The sequence below is a fragment of the Schistocerca gregaria genome, chromosome 11 (assembly GCF_023897955.1).
Source record: "Schistocerca gregaria isolate iqSchGreg1 chromosome 11, iqSchGreg1.2, whole genome shotgun sequence".
Taxonomy (NCBI): Eukaryota; Metazoa; Arthropoda; class Insecta; order Orthoptera; family Acrididae; genus Schistocerca; species Schistocerca gregaria.
Genome location: NC_064930.1, coordinates 77,590,280 through 77,608,290, shown reverse-complemented (window position 1 = coordinate 77,608,290; position 18,011 = coordinate 77,590,280). Strand labels below are relative to the sequence as shown.

The 18,011-nt window shown below is 38.5% G+C and overlaps 1 protein-coding gene across 1 annotated transcript in view; it reads left to right on the top strand.

Annotated features, from left to right (window-relative positions):
• LOC126295032 (plasma membrane calcium-transporting ATPase 2-like) overlaps positions 1-18,011 on the top strand; it is a 606,942-nt gene that overhangs the window by 236,725 nt on the left and 352,206 nt on the right. Inside the window, exon 9 of the mRNA XM_049987282.1 lies at positions 10,440-10,642. Within this exon, the coding sequence (XP_049843239.1) occupies positions 10,440-10,642 (203 nt within the window). The remainder of the gene's footprint in view (positions 1-10,439; positions 10,643-18,011) is intronic.

The following is an 18,011-nucleotide window of genomic DNA, read 5'->3' as shown; positions in this document are numbered from 1 at the left end:
ACAGATTCCAAATGAGAATAAACCTGGGTGAAACTGAGTACCAAAGAATGGTCAAAAATGGTTATTGAATACTTTTATAGACCACCTGGGTCAGGATCTGTAGTTTTAGAGCACTTCAGACATAACTTGCAGAGTATCATTAGTAATTTTCTTGATCATGATGTTGTGATAGGGAGTGACTTCAACTTGCCAGGTATAGATGGGGAGAGTTATGCCGTCAAAACTGGTACCAGAGACAGGAAATCCTGTGGCATTGTTCTGGATGTCTTGTCCAAAAATAACCTTGAACTGATAGTTAGAGAACCAACTTACGAGAGTAATGTCTTAGACCTCCTGGCAACAAACAGACCTGAACTTATCAAATCAGTTAACGTAGAGGAAGGTATTAGTGATCGTAAGGCTGTGACAGCATCTATGATGATGGGTCCTACAAGGAATATTAAGAAAGTAGGAAGATATATTTGCTCAGCAAGGATGACTGGATACAAATTTAAGATCTCAGCTGTCAGCATCAAATATTCGGTGATGAGGATGAAGATGTGGAGAAATGGAAAAAATTCAAAGGCATCGTTCAATATTCCCTAGACAAGTATGTTCCAAGTAAGGTTTTAGGGGATGGGAATGATCCACCATGTTTTAATGGCTGTGTTAGAGAAGCACTATGTAAACAAAGAGCACTTTATCTCAGAGAAGTGTTCAATGATTTTGAAAGTAAGACATTGTCAGCTGACTTGAATAAAAAACCCTAAGAGATTTTGGTCATATGTAAAATCAGTAAGTCAGTCAAAATCACTTAATCATTCTCTCAGCAACCACACTGACACCAAAACAAAAGATAACAGACAGTAGGCTGAAATTCTGAATTCAATCTTTCAAAGTTGTTTCACTGTGAAAGATGGTAACACTGTCCCTCCTTTCAAGTGTCATACTTACATCGAAATGGCAGGTATTGAGATAGTCAATTGCGGAACTGAAAAGCAGGTAAAATCGCTTAGTAGCAAAAAGGCTTCAGGAACAGATGAGATACCTATAAGATTGTATAAAGATTTATCAAAAGAACTTGCTCCCCTTATAGCAGTAATTTGTTGTACATCACTTGAGCAATGAAAGGTACCTAACGACTGGAAAAGGGCACAGGTCATTCCTGTTTTTAAGAAAGGCTGTAAGACAGATGCTCACAATTATAGACCTATATCATTGATGTCAGTCTGTTGTAAAATTATGGAACATGTTTCATGCTCAAGAAGTATGACGTTCTTGGAAAATGAACATCTCCTCTATAAAAGTCAACATGGATTCCACAAACAGAGATCCTGCAAAACTCAGCTCACTCTGTTCCTCCATGAGATCAACAGTGCAGTGGACAAGGCTCTCAGATCGATGCCATCTTCCTTGATTTCAGTAAGGCATTTGACATCATCCCACACTCCTGTTTAATGAAAAAAAAAGGAAAAAAAAGAGCTTACGGAGTATTGGAGCAGGCCTGTGATTGGATTCACTGATAGAAAGTGTCGGATGCTCTTTAAGGCTATTCGCAGATGATGCTGTTGTTTATACCAAAGTAGCAACGCCAGAAGATAATAAGAATTTGCAGAACTACCTGCACAGAATTGATGAATGGTGTGGACTCTGGCAGTTGACCCTGAATGTAAATAAATGTAATGTATTGCACATACATAGGAAAAGAAATTCACTACTGTACAGCTACGCTACTAACGACAAACAGGTGTAGACAGCGTCTGACTTACAATATATAGGTGTAACTATGCAGAGCGACCTTAAGTGGGAAGACCATATAAAACAGATAGTGGGAAAAGCACACAGTATTGTTCATCTACCTAGGATCCTTATCAGGGAGGAATGATATAAGAGATAGAGAAGATCCAACAAAGAGCAGCGCACTTCACCATGGGATCATTTAGCTGGCGATAGAACGTTACACAGATGCTAAACAAACTCCACTGGCAGATGTTACAAGAGGACCAGTGTGCATCACAGAGAGATTTACTATTAAAATTTCAGTACAGCACTTTTCAGGAAGAGTCAGACAACATATTACCATTCCCCCCTCCCAATACATCTCATGTTTTGACTATGAGAAGAAAATTTGAGAAATTGGAGCCAATACAGAGGCTTACCGACAATCTTCCCATGCACTATTCGCGAGAGGAATAAGGTTGGAGGGATCAGATAGTGGTACTGACAGTACCATCCGCCACACACCATTTGGTGGCTTGCAGATTATGATGTAGATATCCTGAATTCACGTAGCCCCCTGGTCTCAGCCTTCTCTAATCTCTGTCTTTCATTCATGTGTTCACTCCCTACTGCCACTCCAGCACTACACAGCTTTCTATTCCACCAAAACACTCATTAGTCTTTTTCCCCTACTGCATTTCACTTTGTTTCCATGCCAATCCCCTCTCCTTAAACCTCCTGACTTTACCTAGCAGCCTTACCATATCCCATCCACATCCATGCATTCTTCCACATGCAACACTGTACCCTACTCATCCCAGCCTCCTACTTACCATAACCACAAAACACAGATTGCTTCTCCCACCAGGTGCAGATGCTCACAGTGCAGCCTCAGTGGCCAGAGACAGTGGTCATGTGTTTGGCCGCAAGCTCGAATGTGTAGCACTTTTTTTGTTGTGGCTGTGTGTGACTCAACGTCTCCTCTGTGTGGATATGCAGCAGTTTGTCCTTTTCACAGTAGTGTCATATTGGTTATAAAGATAATTATCATAAAACTAAGCTTCAAAATCATATCATCTGAAAATGCTGCTTGCCATTTCCAAGATAATGGAGCACTGTGGTGGCAGCATACAGTGTTATAGAGCTTTACATGCTATGGATCATATTATATCGTTTCATTTACTTTACACATATCTGCCTATATCAATGTTTTTTTGGCTGTGGAGAAGTTTCTTCAAGAGATCAGATAACATTTGTCCAGTTTTTTCTCCCTCCTCATTTACAACAAAAAATTTCTACAATGTGCAGTTAATATATATGGTCAAAGTGCAATAATTGTGTTGTTAGTTGATTTAGCATTGTTTCCCAGTGTGTTATATGCTAATTTAGCTAAACTCTGAACCTCAGCTATTCATTAGAATTCAAGTGGAGTGGATTTGTGAACCAGGTACATTTTGTGAACTAAGGTCAAAACTGATCTCTAGCCAGCATTTTTCGTACAGGCCTCTAAATTTTCATATCTTAATGGAGCTGCAGACAGTACTTGATCACAGCTGTTTGTGAGAGCTTTTGTTAGCCCAAAGGTTGATTTGAACATTGCAGCACTTCACTAGGCATAGTCATCTTGGAGGTGAGTGCCCATACCTTCCTCAACCTTTAAACTAAGTTACTCAGTCAATCATAAGGGACCTACAATTTAACATGGACTCCATACTGACTTGACAGTTTTGACTTGATAAAATAACTGAAAGAGGCAAAAGAAGAGGTAAATGGTGGGAAAAAAATGTCGTGGCCAACTGAAGAATGAACTCCACATCTTTGATTTGCAGTTTGACATTTAACCACTTAGCCACAACATTAAGGAGCTACACAAGTGAGGTTACCAGATTTTTTTCACCGACCAAATAGTTGAAAAATGGAAAATTTATTTTAAAAAATTGCTAAAATTTCAAAGTGACAGGCTACTTAACTGCAAGAAGCACAATTCTAACAACTGCTGAAAGAAACACATAATAGCAAACAGTGTTCCTGTACTTTCTTCAATGAGGAAAAAGGAATTGGAGTCTCCACCCCCACCATTCTCCCTTACCCCCCTTCACACACACACACACACACACACACACACACACACACACACACACACACACACACACACACACATTTTTCTTATCAAGCTCTTCTAACATATACCTCTTTCCTTCCTGAACAAGGAACATATATTTCGGAAAGCTTGGAGTATTGTCTTTCTACATATAATGTTTCCTGCAGCAGCACTAAGAGTCACACATCCTGGGGGTAACTACTGTCAAACTGTCCTCTCTCTTTGTAACCTCCTGTAGTTGCCTTTGTGTGAAAATCTCTCACTTTCTTGTGCTGTAAACTTTCATAATGAATTGTTGTGGGTGCTGTACATAGATTTATAAATTCATAGTACAGGATGTTGCAAAGGAAACACAACCTTATGGGAAACTGACTGAGTTTCAAAAATTGTAACTCCTATAATTCTATATGATGTTACATGTTCTTAAATGTGCATTGTAAGAGTTGTTGAGAAATTGCAGCAACATGTCACTGAACTTCTTTCTGTGTTTGGAATTTTTTTTCTAGCCTTAGCATTGTCTTGCCCAGATTATGTGCTGAAGCAGGGTAGTTTCAAAAGTGTTGCCAATTATTTACTTAGTGTGTACAATTCACAGTGCTGTGAAAGAATATGATTATGTTTTTCTAAGTGATGTTGCACACATAACATCATCATTTTGGGTGTGCAGAGATATCTCTAACACCCAATGAGTGAATTTGGTGCATTCACACATCTCTCAAGGTGTAACTGTTCCCGATCAAGTCACAACCAATCCATGAGAATCTTGCCTGTTTATATTAGAGATGACATAAAACCCAGACAGAGAGATACAGTTTTTTCCACAGTCTTCAAATAACATCTTGTAGACAGTAAGAATTCTTCAGTTAAAACTTATTAGTTGCTAGCCAGTGCTTGATAAGTGAAGCTGTTTTCTGAAGTCTTGTCTCAGGCTGCAGGAGACGTCTTCAAAGGTAAAACAACAACTGCTCTCAGCGCTCCAGCACATGTAGAGCTGCATAGAGGCACCACCGTTTGTCAGGTGATGGAGACTGTGTGATTGTCTCTGGCTGTTGCCATCGTGCTTAGTTAAAATAACCGATCATCATTCTTCTGATGTGAAAGTCAGCATCCACATTTTATTTAATTTAACACCTTCTTTTCTGTGAAAATTATTAAAGTATTTGTGCTATTCTCTGTGGCCACTCTATGCTGTGCACATGACAATACATTTTCTTCTCTAAAACGCTCATCTTACTAAATTTTATGTATTTATACATATAAAAAAATCCTGCATGATGAGCATTTTAGTGAAGAGAAAGCATTGGAATGTGTACTTATATAGAGCAGCCATAACAATTCACAAACACTATAATAATTTAACAGAATGGCTCTACTAATACAGAGCCCATCAAACCCTCTATTGAATGAGGCCTCTCAGACTGGAAGTTTTAACTGAAGTAAGATTAGATTAGATTAGATTAGATTAATACTTGTTCCATAGATCATGAATACGACACTTCGTAATGATGTGGAACGTGTCAGGTTAATAAAAGATGTCTGTACAAGAAATTACATTACACAAAATATTGCATGACACTAATGATTAAGTTTTTTTTTTTTTTTTTTTTTTTTTTTTTTTTTTTTTTTTTTTTTTTTTTTTTTACTTACTTACTTTATATCTAAAAATTCAGCCAATGAGTAGAAGGAGTTGTCATCTAGAAATTCTTTTAATTTATTTTTAAATGTTAGTTGGCTATCTGTCAGGCTTTTGATGCTGTTTGGTAGGTGCCCAAAGACTTTTGTGGCAGCATAATTTACCCCTTTCTGTGCCAAAGTCAGATTTAACCCTGCATAGTGAAGATCATCCTTTCTCCTGGTGTTATAGGTATGCACACTGCTATTACTTTTGAATTGGGTTGGATTATTATCAACAAATTTCATAAGGGAATATATATACTGTGAGGTTACTGTGAGGATCCCTAGATCCTTAAATAGATGTCTGCAGGATGACCGTGGGTGGGCTCCAGCAATTATTCTGATTACACGTTTTTGTGCAATGAATACTTTTCTACTCAACGATGAATTACCCCAGAATATGATGCCATACGAAAGCAGTGAATGAAAGTAGGCATAGTAAGCTAATTTACTGAGATTCTTATCACCAAAATTTGCAATAACCCTAATAGCATACGTAGCTGAACTCAGACGTTTCAGCAGACCATCAATGTGTTGCTTCCAGTTTAACCTCTCATCAATGGACACACCTAAAAATTTTGAAAATTCTACCTTAGCTACAGACTTCTGTTCAAATTCTATATTTATTACTGGAGTTTTGCCATTTACTGTACGGAACTGTATATACTGTGTTTTATCAAAATTTAAAGAGAGTCCGTTTGCTGAGAACCACTTAATAATTTTGTGAAAAACATCATTTACAATTACATCACTTAGTTCTTGGTTTTTGGATGTTATTACTATACTTGTATCATCAGCAAAAAGAACTAACTTTGCATCTTCATCAATGTGGAATGGTAAGTCATTAATGTATATCAAGAACAGTAAAGGACCTAAGACCGAACCCTGTGGGACCCCGTGCTTGATAGCACCCCAGTTTGAGGAATCAGCTGTTTTAACATTACACGAACCACTTATTTCAACTTTCTGCATTCTTCCAGTTAAGTATGAATTAAACCATTTGTGCACTGCCCCACTCAAACCATAATGATTTAGCTTATCTAAAAGAATTCCATGATTTACACAATCAAAGGCCTTTGAGAGATCACAAAAAATACCAATGGGTGATGTCCGGTTATTCAGAGCATTTAATATTTGATCAGTGAAAGCATATATAGCATTTTCTGTTGAAAAGCCTTTCTGAAAACCAAACTGACATTTTGTTAGTACTTTATTTTTACAAATATGGGAGGCTACTCTTGAATACATTACTTTCTCAAAAATTTTTGATAGAGCTGTCAGAGGAGAGATTGGGCGGTAGTTGTTGACATCCGACATATCCCCCTTTTTATGCAATGGTTTTACAATGGCATATTTCAGTCTATCAGGGAAAACACCCTGCTCCAAAGAGCTATTACATACGTGGCTGAGAATTCTACTTATCTGTGGGGAACAAGCTTTAAGTACTTTGCTGGAAATGCCATCAATTCCGTAAGAGCTTTTACTTTTCAGTGAGTTTATTATTTTACTGATTTCAGAGGGAGAGGTTGGTGGAATTACAGCTGTTTCAAACTGTGCAGGTATGGCCTCTTCTATTAATAGCCTTGCCTCTTCTAGTGAAGATCTAGATCCTATTTTCTCCACAACATTTAAAAAATGATTATTCAAAATATTTTCAATTTCTGATTGTTTGTTAGTGCACTTGTCATTCAATTTTATTGCACTAAAGTCTTCCTGTGCTCTTGGTTGCCCTGTTTCCCTTTCAATAATATTCCAAATTGCTTTAATTTTATTATCAGAGTTACTGATCTCAGACATGATACACATGCTTCTGGACTTTTTAATAACTTTTCTTAGTACCGCACAATAGTTTTTATAATATTGAACAATTTCGGGGGCAGTACTCCATCTTGCTGTTAGATACAGTTCTCTTTTGCGGTTGCAAGATATTCTTATTCCTTTAGTTAGCCAAGGTTTTTTATATGTTTTCTTGGAATTATGTTTAACTATTTTCTTGGGAAAACAATTTTCAAATACCCTTAAAAATGTATTGTGAAATAAGTTATATTTCAAGTTTGCATCGGGTTCCTTATACACTTCATCCCAGTCTAGCTGCTGTAGGCTTTCCCTAAAGTTTGCAATATTTATATTGTTAATTGAACGCACTGCTTTGAAAGTCTGATTTATTATACTGCATGGAGCTATGTCATGTACTGTAACAAGCTGTGCACTATGATCTGAAAGACCATTCTCAACAGGATAAGCATTTATGTCCTTAAACTTATCTTGGTCTATAAAAAAGTTATCTATCAATGTACTGCTGTTCTTTGTTATCCGAGTAGGAAAATCAATGACGGAGCTCAAATTGAAAGAACTGAGTAATACTAAAAGGTCATTCTTCCTATTACACTCTTTCAGGGAATCAACATTGAAATCCCCACAAATGATAATTTGCTTCCCCCTGTCTGACAGATAGCACAACAAAGCATCCAAGTTTTCCAGAAATAGCTGGAAATTCCCTGAGGGGGACCTATACACTGTTACAATTATGAAAGTGCCATCCTTTAGTTTAAGTTCAGTGGCACATGCTTCCATATGTTGCTCTACACAAAATTTTTTAGTTTCTAAATTTTTTGCACTGTGGAAGCTTTTGACATATATGGCAACACCTCCTCTCATCATATTATCTCTACTTACATGTGCAGCTAATTTGTACCCATTGATGCTAACCTTTTGCATATCAGTGACAATGTGATGCTCAGACAGGCATAGTACATCTATTACATTCTCAGTTTCTATATCTTCTAAACAAAGCAGAAGCTCATCAATTTTATTGTTCAATCCCCCAATATTTTGATGAAATATACTAACATTTTTCATTTTACTTTTGCAACTATCTTGAACTTTTTTGACATCTTTAGTACTTGCATGGCTGAGTTTCCCACTGGACACTGATCTTACACCATCATTGAAAACTTAAATCATATAGTTCAGTAAAAATTCTGTATGGACACAATACATTGCACCATGTGGTGTGGGTGTGCCAGTGGTGATCAGACTGGAAGGAAGGAATTGTACAAACTTTGCACAAGTCAGAGGATGTGTAGTTAGCAAGTCAAGCAAGTACCATTGGTGCTTTCAGTTGAAAGATTTTGGTAGCATCTGCAATACAGGGTGAAAAGTATTTAAATCAACAAACTCTGGGAGGTTTTAGGGGGCATCAAAACAAATATTTTTCCCTAGTGTCATTTTTTCCTATGGTGAGTATTTAAACCAGTAGAGGAAGATTCCTCTGGCGGCAAATTAATTAAACCAACAAACACTTTTCCATTTTTTTGTGAACAAGAGACAACACATTAACACTACCCAATTTCAATTACAGCAGATATCCAAAAATACCTCCATTGACATGTAAACAAAGGTTACACCGTCGGATCATGTCCCATCTGACATGGGCAAAAACCCCAGAAGTATCCTGAATTGTTCCTGCTGCTGCTACTATCCGGGCAACCAGATACTCTTCTGATGCAACAGGAGTTGCGTAATCATGGTTGTGCATCTATCCCAAAGCAAAAAAGTCCAGAGGACACAAATCTGGGGCCTGAGCAGGCCACGGTAGAGGACCACGTCTGCCAATCCATGTTTCCCGGAACCGTCAGTCCAGGAATCGACACACACAACGACTGAAACATGCCAGCACCCCGTCATGCTGGAACCACACGTGTTGTCTTGTAGGGAGCAGGATGTCTTTCAGCAATTCTGGCAATGTTCTGGTGAGAAAAATTGTAATAGTGCCTGCTATTTAATGGCCTAGGTAGCAGATACTGCCCAATTAAACAGCCCCCAACAACACCGACCACACATTAACGAAGATGAGTGCTAGTAACTGTGGCATGTGGTTCATCTTCACTCCAAACATGTGAATTGTGCATGTTGAAGACCCCATCATGCCCAAATGTTGCTTCTTCTTTAAACAACATAGAGGATGGAAATGTAGGATATATTTCACACTGTTCCAGGCACCACTGCGAAAACTGTGCTCTGGGTGGATAATCAAATGGTTCCAGGTTGTGGACATGCTGTAAGTGAAATGGACATAACAATTGCTCTCGAAGGACTTTTCTTACATTCGTCTAATTTGTCCCCATGTTACGTGCAATTGCACGAGTGCTGATTGAAGGATTCCACTCCACATGCTGCAAGACAGCTTCCTCAAATTGCAACATTCTTACCGTGTGATGGCGTCTCTGTCCAGGTAATCTGCTAAATGACCCAGTCTCACTCAGACGTTGGTACACAGCAGCATAGGTTTGTACAGTATGATGCGGGATACGGTGATTAGGATACTGTTGATAAACCCACTGTCCAGCTCATCCGTTGTGGTGCGCTACGTAGTATGCACCAACCATATCAGTGTACTCACTCCAGGTGTATCACTCCATTACTAAACAGAGACAGTGCACTACTACACTGGTGGATAGCAGTTGTCTACAACTGAAGAGCGTAATATGGCCTCTAACAACTGAAGAGCGTAATACGGCCTCCACTGATTTAAATAATCCATGTAGGAGAAAATTACATAGAGAAAAATATTTGTTTTGATGTCCCTGACAATCTCCCAGAGTTTGTTGGTTTAATTACTTTTCACGCTGTATAATGTGTACTCCAGGAATGGTTGTGTATGACAGCAAGCTAGTTTGGTGTGTGCTTACCATATTTTTCTGGGGACACATTCCAAGTCTTATTATAACAGGACCAACCAGTGCACTGGATCACAGTGGATGTAATCTGTAATGCATATCTTCTTCAGTTGAGTGAGGATCATATCTGTGACAAAAGGGGAACATGTTTCAGTAAGGTTTGTCACTTTTTGAACACCCAGTACACTGTTAGGAATTGGGCCTCTGACCTTTGTTTACTGTATGCTTCATATTTGTCCTCTCATGTTGCTCATTTGGTATCAAATGATTATGATTTTAAATTTCAGGCTCATTTGTTTCTGCAATGATAGTAATTATACTAGTCATGCAGTACTGTATCAGAACGTACGTCATCGAAAAAGAGCAGTGGAAGCCTTCACATGCCAACGAATTTGTGCGACACTTCATCATTGGCGTTACAGTGCTGGTAGTCGCTGTGCCTGAAGGTCTGCCACTGGCTGTAACTCTGGCTCTGGCCTATTCAGTTAAGGTATGAAACAGCCCCACATTCTCTTCTGGTGTGCAAATCAAGCACGAGGGTCATTCTGAAACTAGTACATCCTATTTTTTGATCAAATATTTGAGTGGAGCTAAAATGAGTCCCTTTATAAATTGTGCAATGGATTTTGTTGGAATTTTCATAGCCAGAGGAAGAGTTCGTTAATGTAGAAATTGGCTATCAGATTGACCAAAATGAGGTCTAGTTTTGAAAATTAATTTCCTAAAGTAACAGGATATTTAAGAAAAAATTAATTGGGTGATTGGAGGGAAAATTACACAATGGATTTTTGGCTGAATTCTCATTGCCAGTGGGAAATGTTCAGATGGACTATCAAACTGACACACATGAGATCCAGTTTTTAACTTAGAATAGTAAAGAATACTACAGGATGTTTGTTTGGTGGATTATGTAAGCCATACAGTCTGCTGTTGTGTGACCTTGACATATTTCTATCATACAGTCTGCTGTTGTGTGACTTTTACATATTTCTATCATATCTACATGAAAATGTAAATAGTTTGCAACACATTTTGAGTACCAGAAATTATTCAACAGAGAGAATTCTTGAAATAGAATAGAGAATGCACATTCTCAATCAGCCTTCATTTGCTGCCCATGATTTTGAGCATCATTCAAGGATGTGCCAGACGTTTCTCTAATCTATTTTATTTCATATGTTTGGACAGATCATTTCAGAAAACAATTGATAAGTGTCTAAGCCACCCCAGTCAACCCTGCTAATATGTCATCCCTCATAATGAACGGTATCTCAGTTGACTTGTCTGTGATGACTGGTAGATTAAGGCAGAGGAATCATGTGCACTGCTGAATGTCAGACATAACGTTCAGATGAGAGGCTATGCGACCTCAGTTATCATAATATGTGTGCAAGATGAGTCCTGCAGATGCTTACAAGGGCAAAAAATTATTGAATGGATATTTTTCAGGACTGTTGGATTAACCCAATATTAAAATGACAATTTTCTGAACAAGAGATGGAATACAGTGACACTACGGCTAGCCCAGATCCAAGTGAAAGTCCAAAAGTGCTGATATGTGGAATTGTATGACAATATAGTTCGAGACAGTCATCTACAGGCAAAATGCTGTGCGCAGTCTCCTGGAAGAGGTGAGGTGTAGGTCTTTTGGATGTCTCAAAGCCTTGAGAAATTGTCAAATGAGAGCACTATGAGACAATACTAATTAGGCTGAAAATTGAATTTCCAGATTCATACCAGAAATGGAGGTAAACATCCCCTTGTCACACAATAATGCTAGACCCCCCCCCCCCCCCCCAACAGTTGTGTTATGTTCCATTTTGTTGCCAGATTTTGCAGGGCTGTTCTAACATATCTATATGTCTGGGTCTGTGAAAGGCAGATTATGTGGCCAACGTGTTTCAGAATCAGATGCTCTCATCAAAGCTGTAAGGCAGGGGTTAACTTCAAGTATCTGTTTGGGTCTGTGAAAGCCAGATTATGTAGCCAACATGTTTCAGACTCAGATGCTCCCATCAAAGCTGTAAGGCAGTGGTTAACTTCAACTGTGTCACATTTTTATAAGTGCAGCATGCAGGCCCTTGTTCACCATTAGCAAATGTGTGTGGCAAATGGTTGTGATTGTGTGGTTATGTGGCTGATGTGCTATGTGACTACATTATTGTAGTTTTCATAAAAATAAATGGAAATATTAGTTTTGGAATGATCCTCGTACCTCATAATTTAAATGTTACATTTGAAAGGCAAAATTCTGTGAGGATTGGAGTTGAAATAAAAATGATAAGTATTTGATTTTCAGTAAGTCTCTTCTCATTTCTGGATTTTCAAAAACAACTACCTTGTAATACACATCAAAATAAGACTATTAGTTGCTTAATTTATTTCTGCAATTACTGCAGCTTCATTCTTCAACATGTTGGTATTAATTTAGTGGTTTATTGTTCTTCTATCACACATCACTTAAAACACTTTCTTTATTTCTGAATGTCAATTAACCTTTATTATATGTGTGTGAGTACAGACACATGTAACTTACCTGATGTGGCAATTTAACTTCAGTTGACTCATAATCTGTTCTCTTAAATGACTCCCCTGTTTGGTTTAATTGACATTTATTAAAGACTATGCACTTTACTGCAGCACATAGTTTTCAGTTCATTCATATTTATTACAACCTAATTTTATTTCTATGATGATGAGTTTTTAATAGTCTGGAGCCAAAATATTTAAACCAGATCATATAAGCAACACTCATTAACTAACAGTTTCACATTTCATTGCCGGCAGATTACATCAAAGGTATGTGAATATGATACATGATACCTCTCCCACACACTGATTCATCAATACATGTTATTGATGTAATGTTTGACACCTGCAGACCAACTTCATATTGCTCCAAAACCACAACTGTCCTGCAAGGAAGTATACATTTCAACCACTAATTGCAGACTCACTGATGACAGCACAGAGGTTTTAATATGTCAATGGCTAAACTAGAACTTACAACATGCTATGTACTGTTTGATAACTAATGTGGGATTGCCTCGAACATTGTCCTGCACAAAAAACGAACATAAGAATAAAAATCAAAATTTGATGTTGCACAGTAATTAATAACATGCAAGAGAGCAAAACCTGAGACCAAGAATTACAGTAAGCAAAAGAACAACTTGGTTTAACTATGACCTGCAACACAAAATTATAGGTTTCTACCTTTGCAGGGATTTCCAGTGCCTGTCAAAAGTTGATAAAAAAGAAAATTTTCCGGGTTGAGTAATTAATAAAATAACAAATTCTTCTGATAGAAGTGGGAGTTTTTGGAATCAGAACAATGTGGGCTACAAATTTATTGTTCTGAATTTTGCAAATACAGTAGAACCACTTTTGTAGATTTTTGAAGGGACATGGTAAAATAAATGAACAAATGAGATTAACATTAGATTGAAACTTCATAATATTAATATTAGTGTATTAATTATTAATATATTATTTATATTAATATAAGTACTAACATAAAATACATGTAAACAGGATATACATACACTTTACAGTAGGGTTCTCCTTTTTTTGTGATCAAGTGTTCATATGCAGTTACTGAGTTATTGTGCACATCTTGTCATCAGTGTTTCTCTATTTCATCTAATCTTGTGGTACTCCAAATGGAGTGCTTCTGACAGGCTGAGAGAGTCATCAGATTCACTATCTCATTCTTCGGATTGCTAAGAACCGCTTTTCTTTTTCCTCAGCTAATAGTGGCACAATTTCTTTAATTATTTCATCATCATTTTGCACAAAACACATGGCAGTCTCTGCATTACAATCAACACAATCATCAAAATAAATGCCATTTGAAATTTGGGCCCAGTCATTGTCTTCTGGTTCATCAGAATCTAGTTTCAGTCAATGTACCCTGCACCTGCTCATATGACTGTCAACATTGCGTACCACTGCTGTGTTGTGATTGTTGCTCCATGGTACATGTTCCCCCTCCTTATCTCTGAAATCAACTGCCACAATGTCACAAACAACAGTCTCACCATGTGTACTGTGACTACGGCCCGCAGTTTACATGTACACAGAAAACTGACAGTCACTGGCCCATATAAAACATTTTGTGATAATTTCTTGATCTTTATATTGTGTGTGTATGACAAAAATAATTGTTGGGGAATAAAAATAATAGCATAAAAACAGGAAAGCGTGTAAACAGAAATGGCGGAAGTAAGGTAATTTTGCTTCATCATCATCATTTAAGACTGATTATGCCTTTCAGCGTTCAGTCTGGAGCATAGCCTCCTTATAAAATTCCTCCATGATCCCCTATTTAGTGCTAACATTGGTGCCTCTTCTGATGTTAAACCTATTACTTCAAAATCATTCTTAACCGAATCCAGGTACCTTCTCCTTGGTCTGCCCCGACTCCTCCTACCCTCTACTGCTGAACCCATGAGTCTCTTGGGTAACCTTGCTTCTCCCATGTGTAACATGACCCCACCATCTAAGCCTGTTCATCCTGACTGCTATATCTATACATTCCCAGTTTTTCTTTGATTTCCTCATTGTGGACACCCTCCCGCCATTGTTCCCATCTACTAGTACCTGCAATCATCCTAGCTACTTTAATATCCATAACCTCAACCTTGTTGATAAGGTAACCTGAATCCACCCAGCTTTCGCTCCCGTTCAACAAAGTTGGTCGAAAGATTGAACGGTGCACAGATAACTTAGTCTTGGTACTGACTTCCTTCTTGCAGAAGAGAGTAGATCGTAGCTGAGTGCTCACTGCATTAGCTTTGCTACACCTCGCTTCCAGTTCTTTCACTACGTTGCCGTCCTGTGAGGATATGCATCCTAAGTACTTTAAACCGTCCACCTGTTCTAACTTTGCTCCTCAATCCGTTAATATTTCTTTCCCACTGACATTACTTTCATTTTGGAGATGATAATCTTCATACCATAGTCCTTACATTTCTGATCTACCTCTGAAATATTACTTAGCAAACTTTCAATCGAATCTGCCATCACAACTAAGTCATTCGCATATGCCAGACTGCTTATTTTGTGTTCACATATCTTGATTTCACCCAGCCAGTCTATTGTTTTCAACATATGGTCCATAAATAATATGAACAACAGTGGCGACAGGTTGCAGCCTTGTCTTACCCCTGAAACTACTCTGAACCATGAACCCAATTTACCGTCAACTCTAACTGCTGCCTGACTATCCATGTAAAGGACTTTAATTGCTTGCAAAAGTTTGCCTCCTATTCCATAATCTCGTAGAACAGACAATAACTTTCTCCTAGGAACTGGGTCATATGCCTTTTCTAGATCTATAAAGCATAGATACAATTCCCTGTTCCACTCGTAACACTTCTCCATAATTTGCCGTAATCTAAAGATCTGTGCCTGACAACCTCTGAGAGGCCTAAACCCACACTGATTTTCATCCAATTCTTTCAACAATACCTGAGGAGATTTTACCCACAACCCTGATTAAAGAGATACCTCTGTAGTTGTTACAATCTTTTCTGTTTCCATGTTTAAAGATTGGTGTGATTGCTGCTTTTGTCCAGTCTGATGGAACCTGTCCCGACTCCCAGGCCATTTCAATTATCCTGTGTAGCCATTTAAGACCTGACGATCCAGTGTATTTGATGAGTTCTGACTTAATTTCATCCACCCAGCAGCTTTAATGCACTGCAATCTATTAACCATTTTCTCAACTTCCTCAAATGTGATCCTATTTCCATCATCATTCCTATCCCATTCTACATCGAAATCTGAAACATTGCTGATCATATTTTCACCTACATTGAGCAACTCTTCAAAATATACCCTCCATGTGCCCAAGGCATTCACAGGATTCACCAGCAGTTTTCCTGACCTGTCCAAAATACTTTTCATTTCATTCTTACCCCCCTTTTGAGGACTGCTAATTACACTCCAAAATGGTTTTCCAGCAGCTTGACCCAAATCTCCAACCTGTTTCCAAAGTCTTCCCAAGATTTCTTCTTGGATGCTGCAATTATCTGTTTGGCTTTGTTTCTTTCTTCAAGATAACTTTCTCTGTCTACCTGAGTTCTAGTATGTAGCCATTTTTGATACGCCTTCTTTTTCCTTTTACATGCTGCCTTGACTGTGTCATTCCACCAAGCTGTTTGCTTCATTCTACTTTTACACACTACTGTTCCCAGACATTCTTTAGCCACTTCTAGTACTGTGTCCCTGTACCTTGTTCATTCCTTTTCCAATGACTGTAATTGACTACATTCAACTAACTGGTACCTTTCTGAGATCGCTGTTATGTACCAACTAACTGGTACCTTTCTGAGATCGCTGTTATGTACTTGTGCCTGATTTCCTTATCCTGAAGTTTCTCCACTCTTGTCCTCCTACATATAGACCTGACCTCCTGAACTTTTGGCCTCACAATCCCAATTTCACTGCAGATTAAATAATGATCAGTGTCATCAAAGAATCCCCTGAATACACGTGTGTCCCTCACAGCCTTCCTGAATTCCTGATCTGTTATTATATAGTCAATAATTTATTATATAGTCAATAATTTTACTTACAAAATGAAAAAGTGCACAATATGTGTGACCAACGTCTTGGGCCCTGAGGTGGCTAGTAATAATACAGTTAGTTAGAACACTATGACTAAGTAAAATTTATCTTTATTTGCCAGTCTCGGCTGTAGCTATGAAACTGCACACATGGACTTGCAGTTCAGAACATATTAAATGAACCACAATTTCTGAGTGGGAAATTGTTACAGGTTCAGAATGTCCATACTGTGGCTTCTCTACAGTCGCTAGAAAACACTGGTTCGTAGACACTTGTCGACACATTTCTGATAGCATTGGTATGCAGGATGATGGAAGTCTCTCCACACCACTATGGTTGACAATGGCTAAGTCATGGCGAGCAGGTAGCACAATGATGTTACTCCAACAGGCACTTCCTGGATGTATGCAGGATTTGACCTCAAACAGAACTGCTCTCCTGGCCTCTGGCGATGCTATTTCAGGGCTTAGTCACAGCAATTGTACTTTGGAACTGCGAGAGGCATGACTTCTTTCTAGCATCTCATTGGCACATCTTGATACCACTTTGCTGTGCATTATCTCGGCAGTGGTCAATATTTTTTGTCCCACTCTTGATACTTGATGATTCCACATGCCTCTCCTCGCAAACATCAACCCCAGAGTCAGATGCGGAGATGGGGGGCAGGGCAGAGCACCTGTGAAACTGTGGCAGTAGGTGCTAAATTGTCAGTCTGCACCAAGAATCCACCAACATTGTTGTATCCACCCTGTATTTATATGTATATGAAGACAGTAACTTGTTCTCGGAAGAACAGTTACTGTAGATGACCGTGCAGCTTTTCCCTGGAATAAATGATGACTAACTGACAACCTCAGCTGCCGACAGGTGTTGTTGATATACCTCAATGTGGACAGCTGAAAATGCGTGGCCCGACCGGGACTCAAACCCGGGATCTCCTGCTTACATGGCAGACGCTCTATCCGTCTGAGCCACTGAGGACACAGATGAATAGCGCAACTGCAGGGACTTATACCTTGCACGTTTCCCGTGAGACTCACATTCCCAACTGTTCACAATTCTACATATATGTATTGTACCTTATAGACATTTGCCCACCCACTCATTACTCGCGCATGCTTTGGCGATTCCCATAAGAGTTTGGGCAACCTGTGCGCATTAGCACAGACGAAGGGCAATGGCTGGGTAGCCTTTAACTAATATATAATAGAGGGAACATTCTACGTGGGAAAAATATATCTAAAAACAAAGATGATGTGACTTCCCAAACAAAAGCGCTGGCAGGT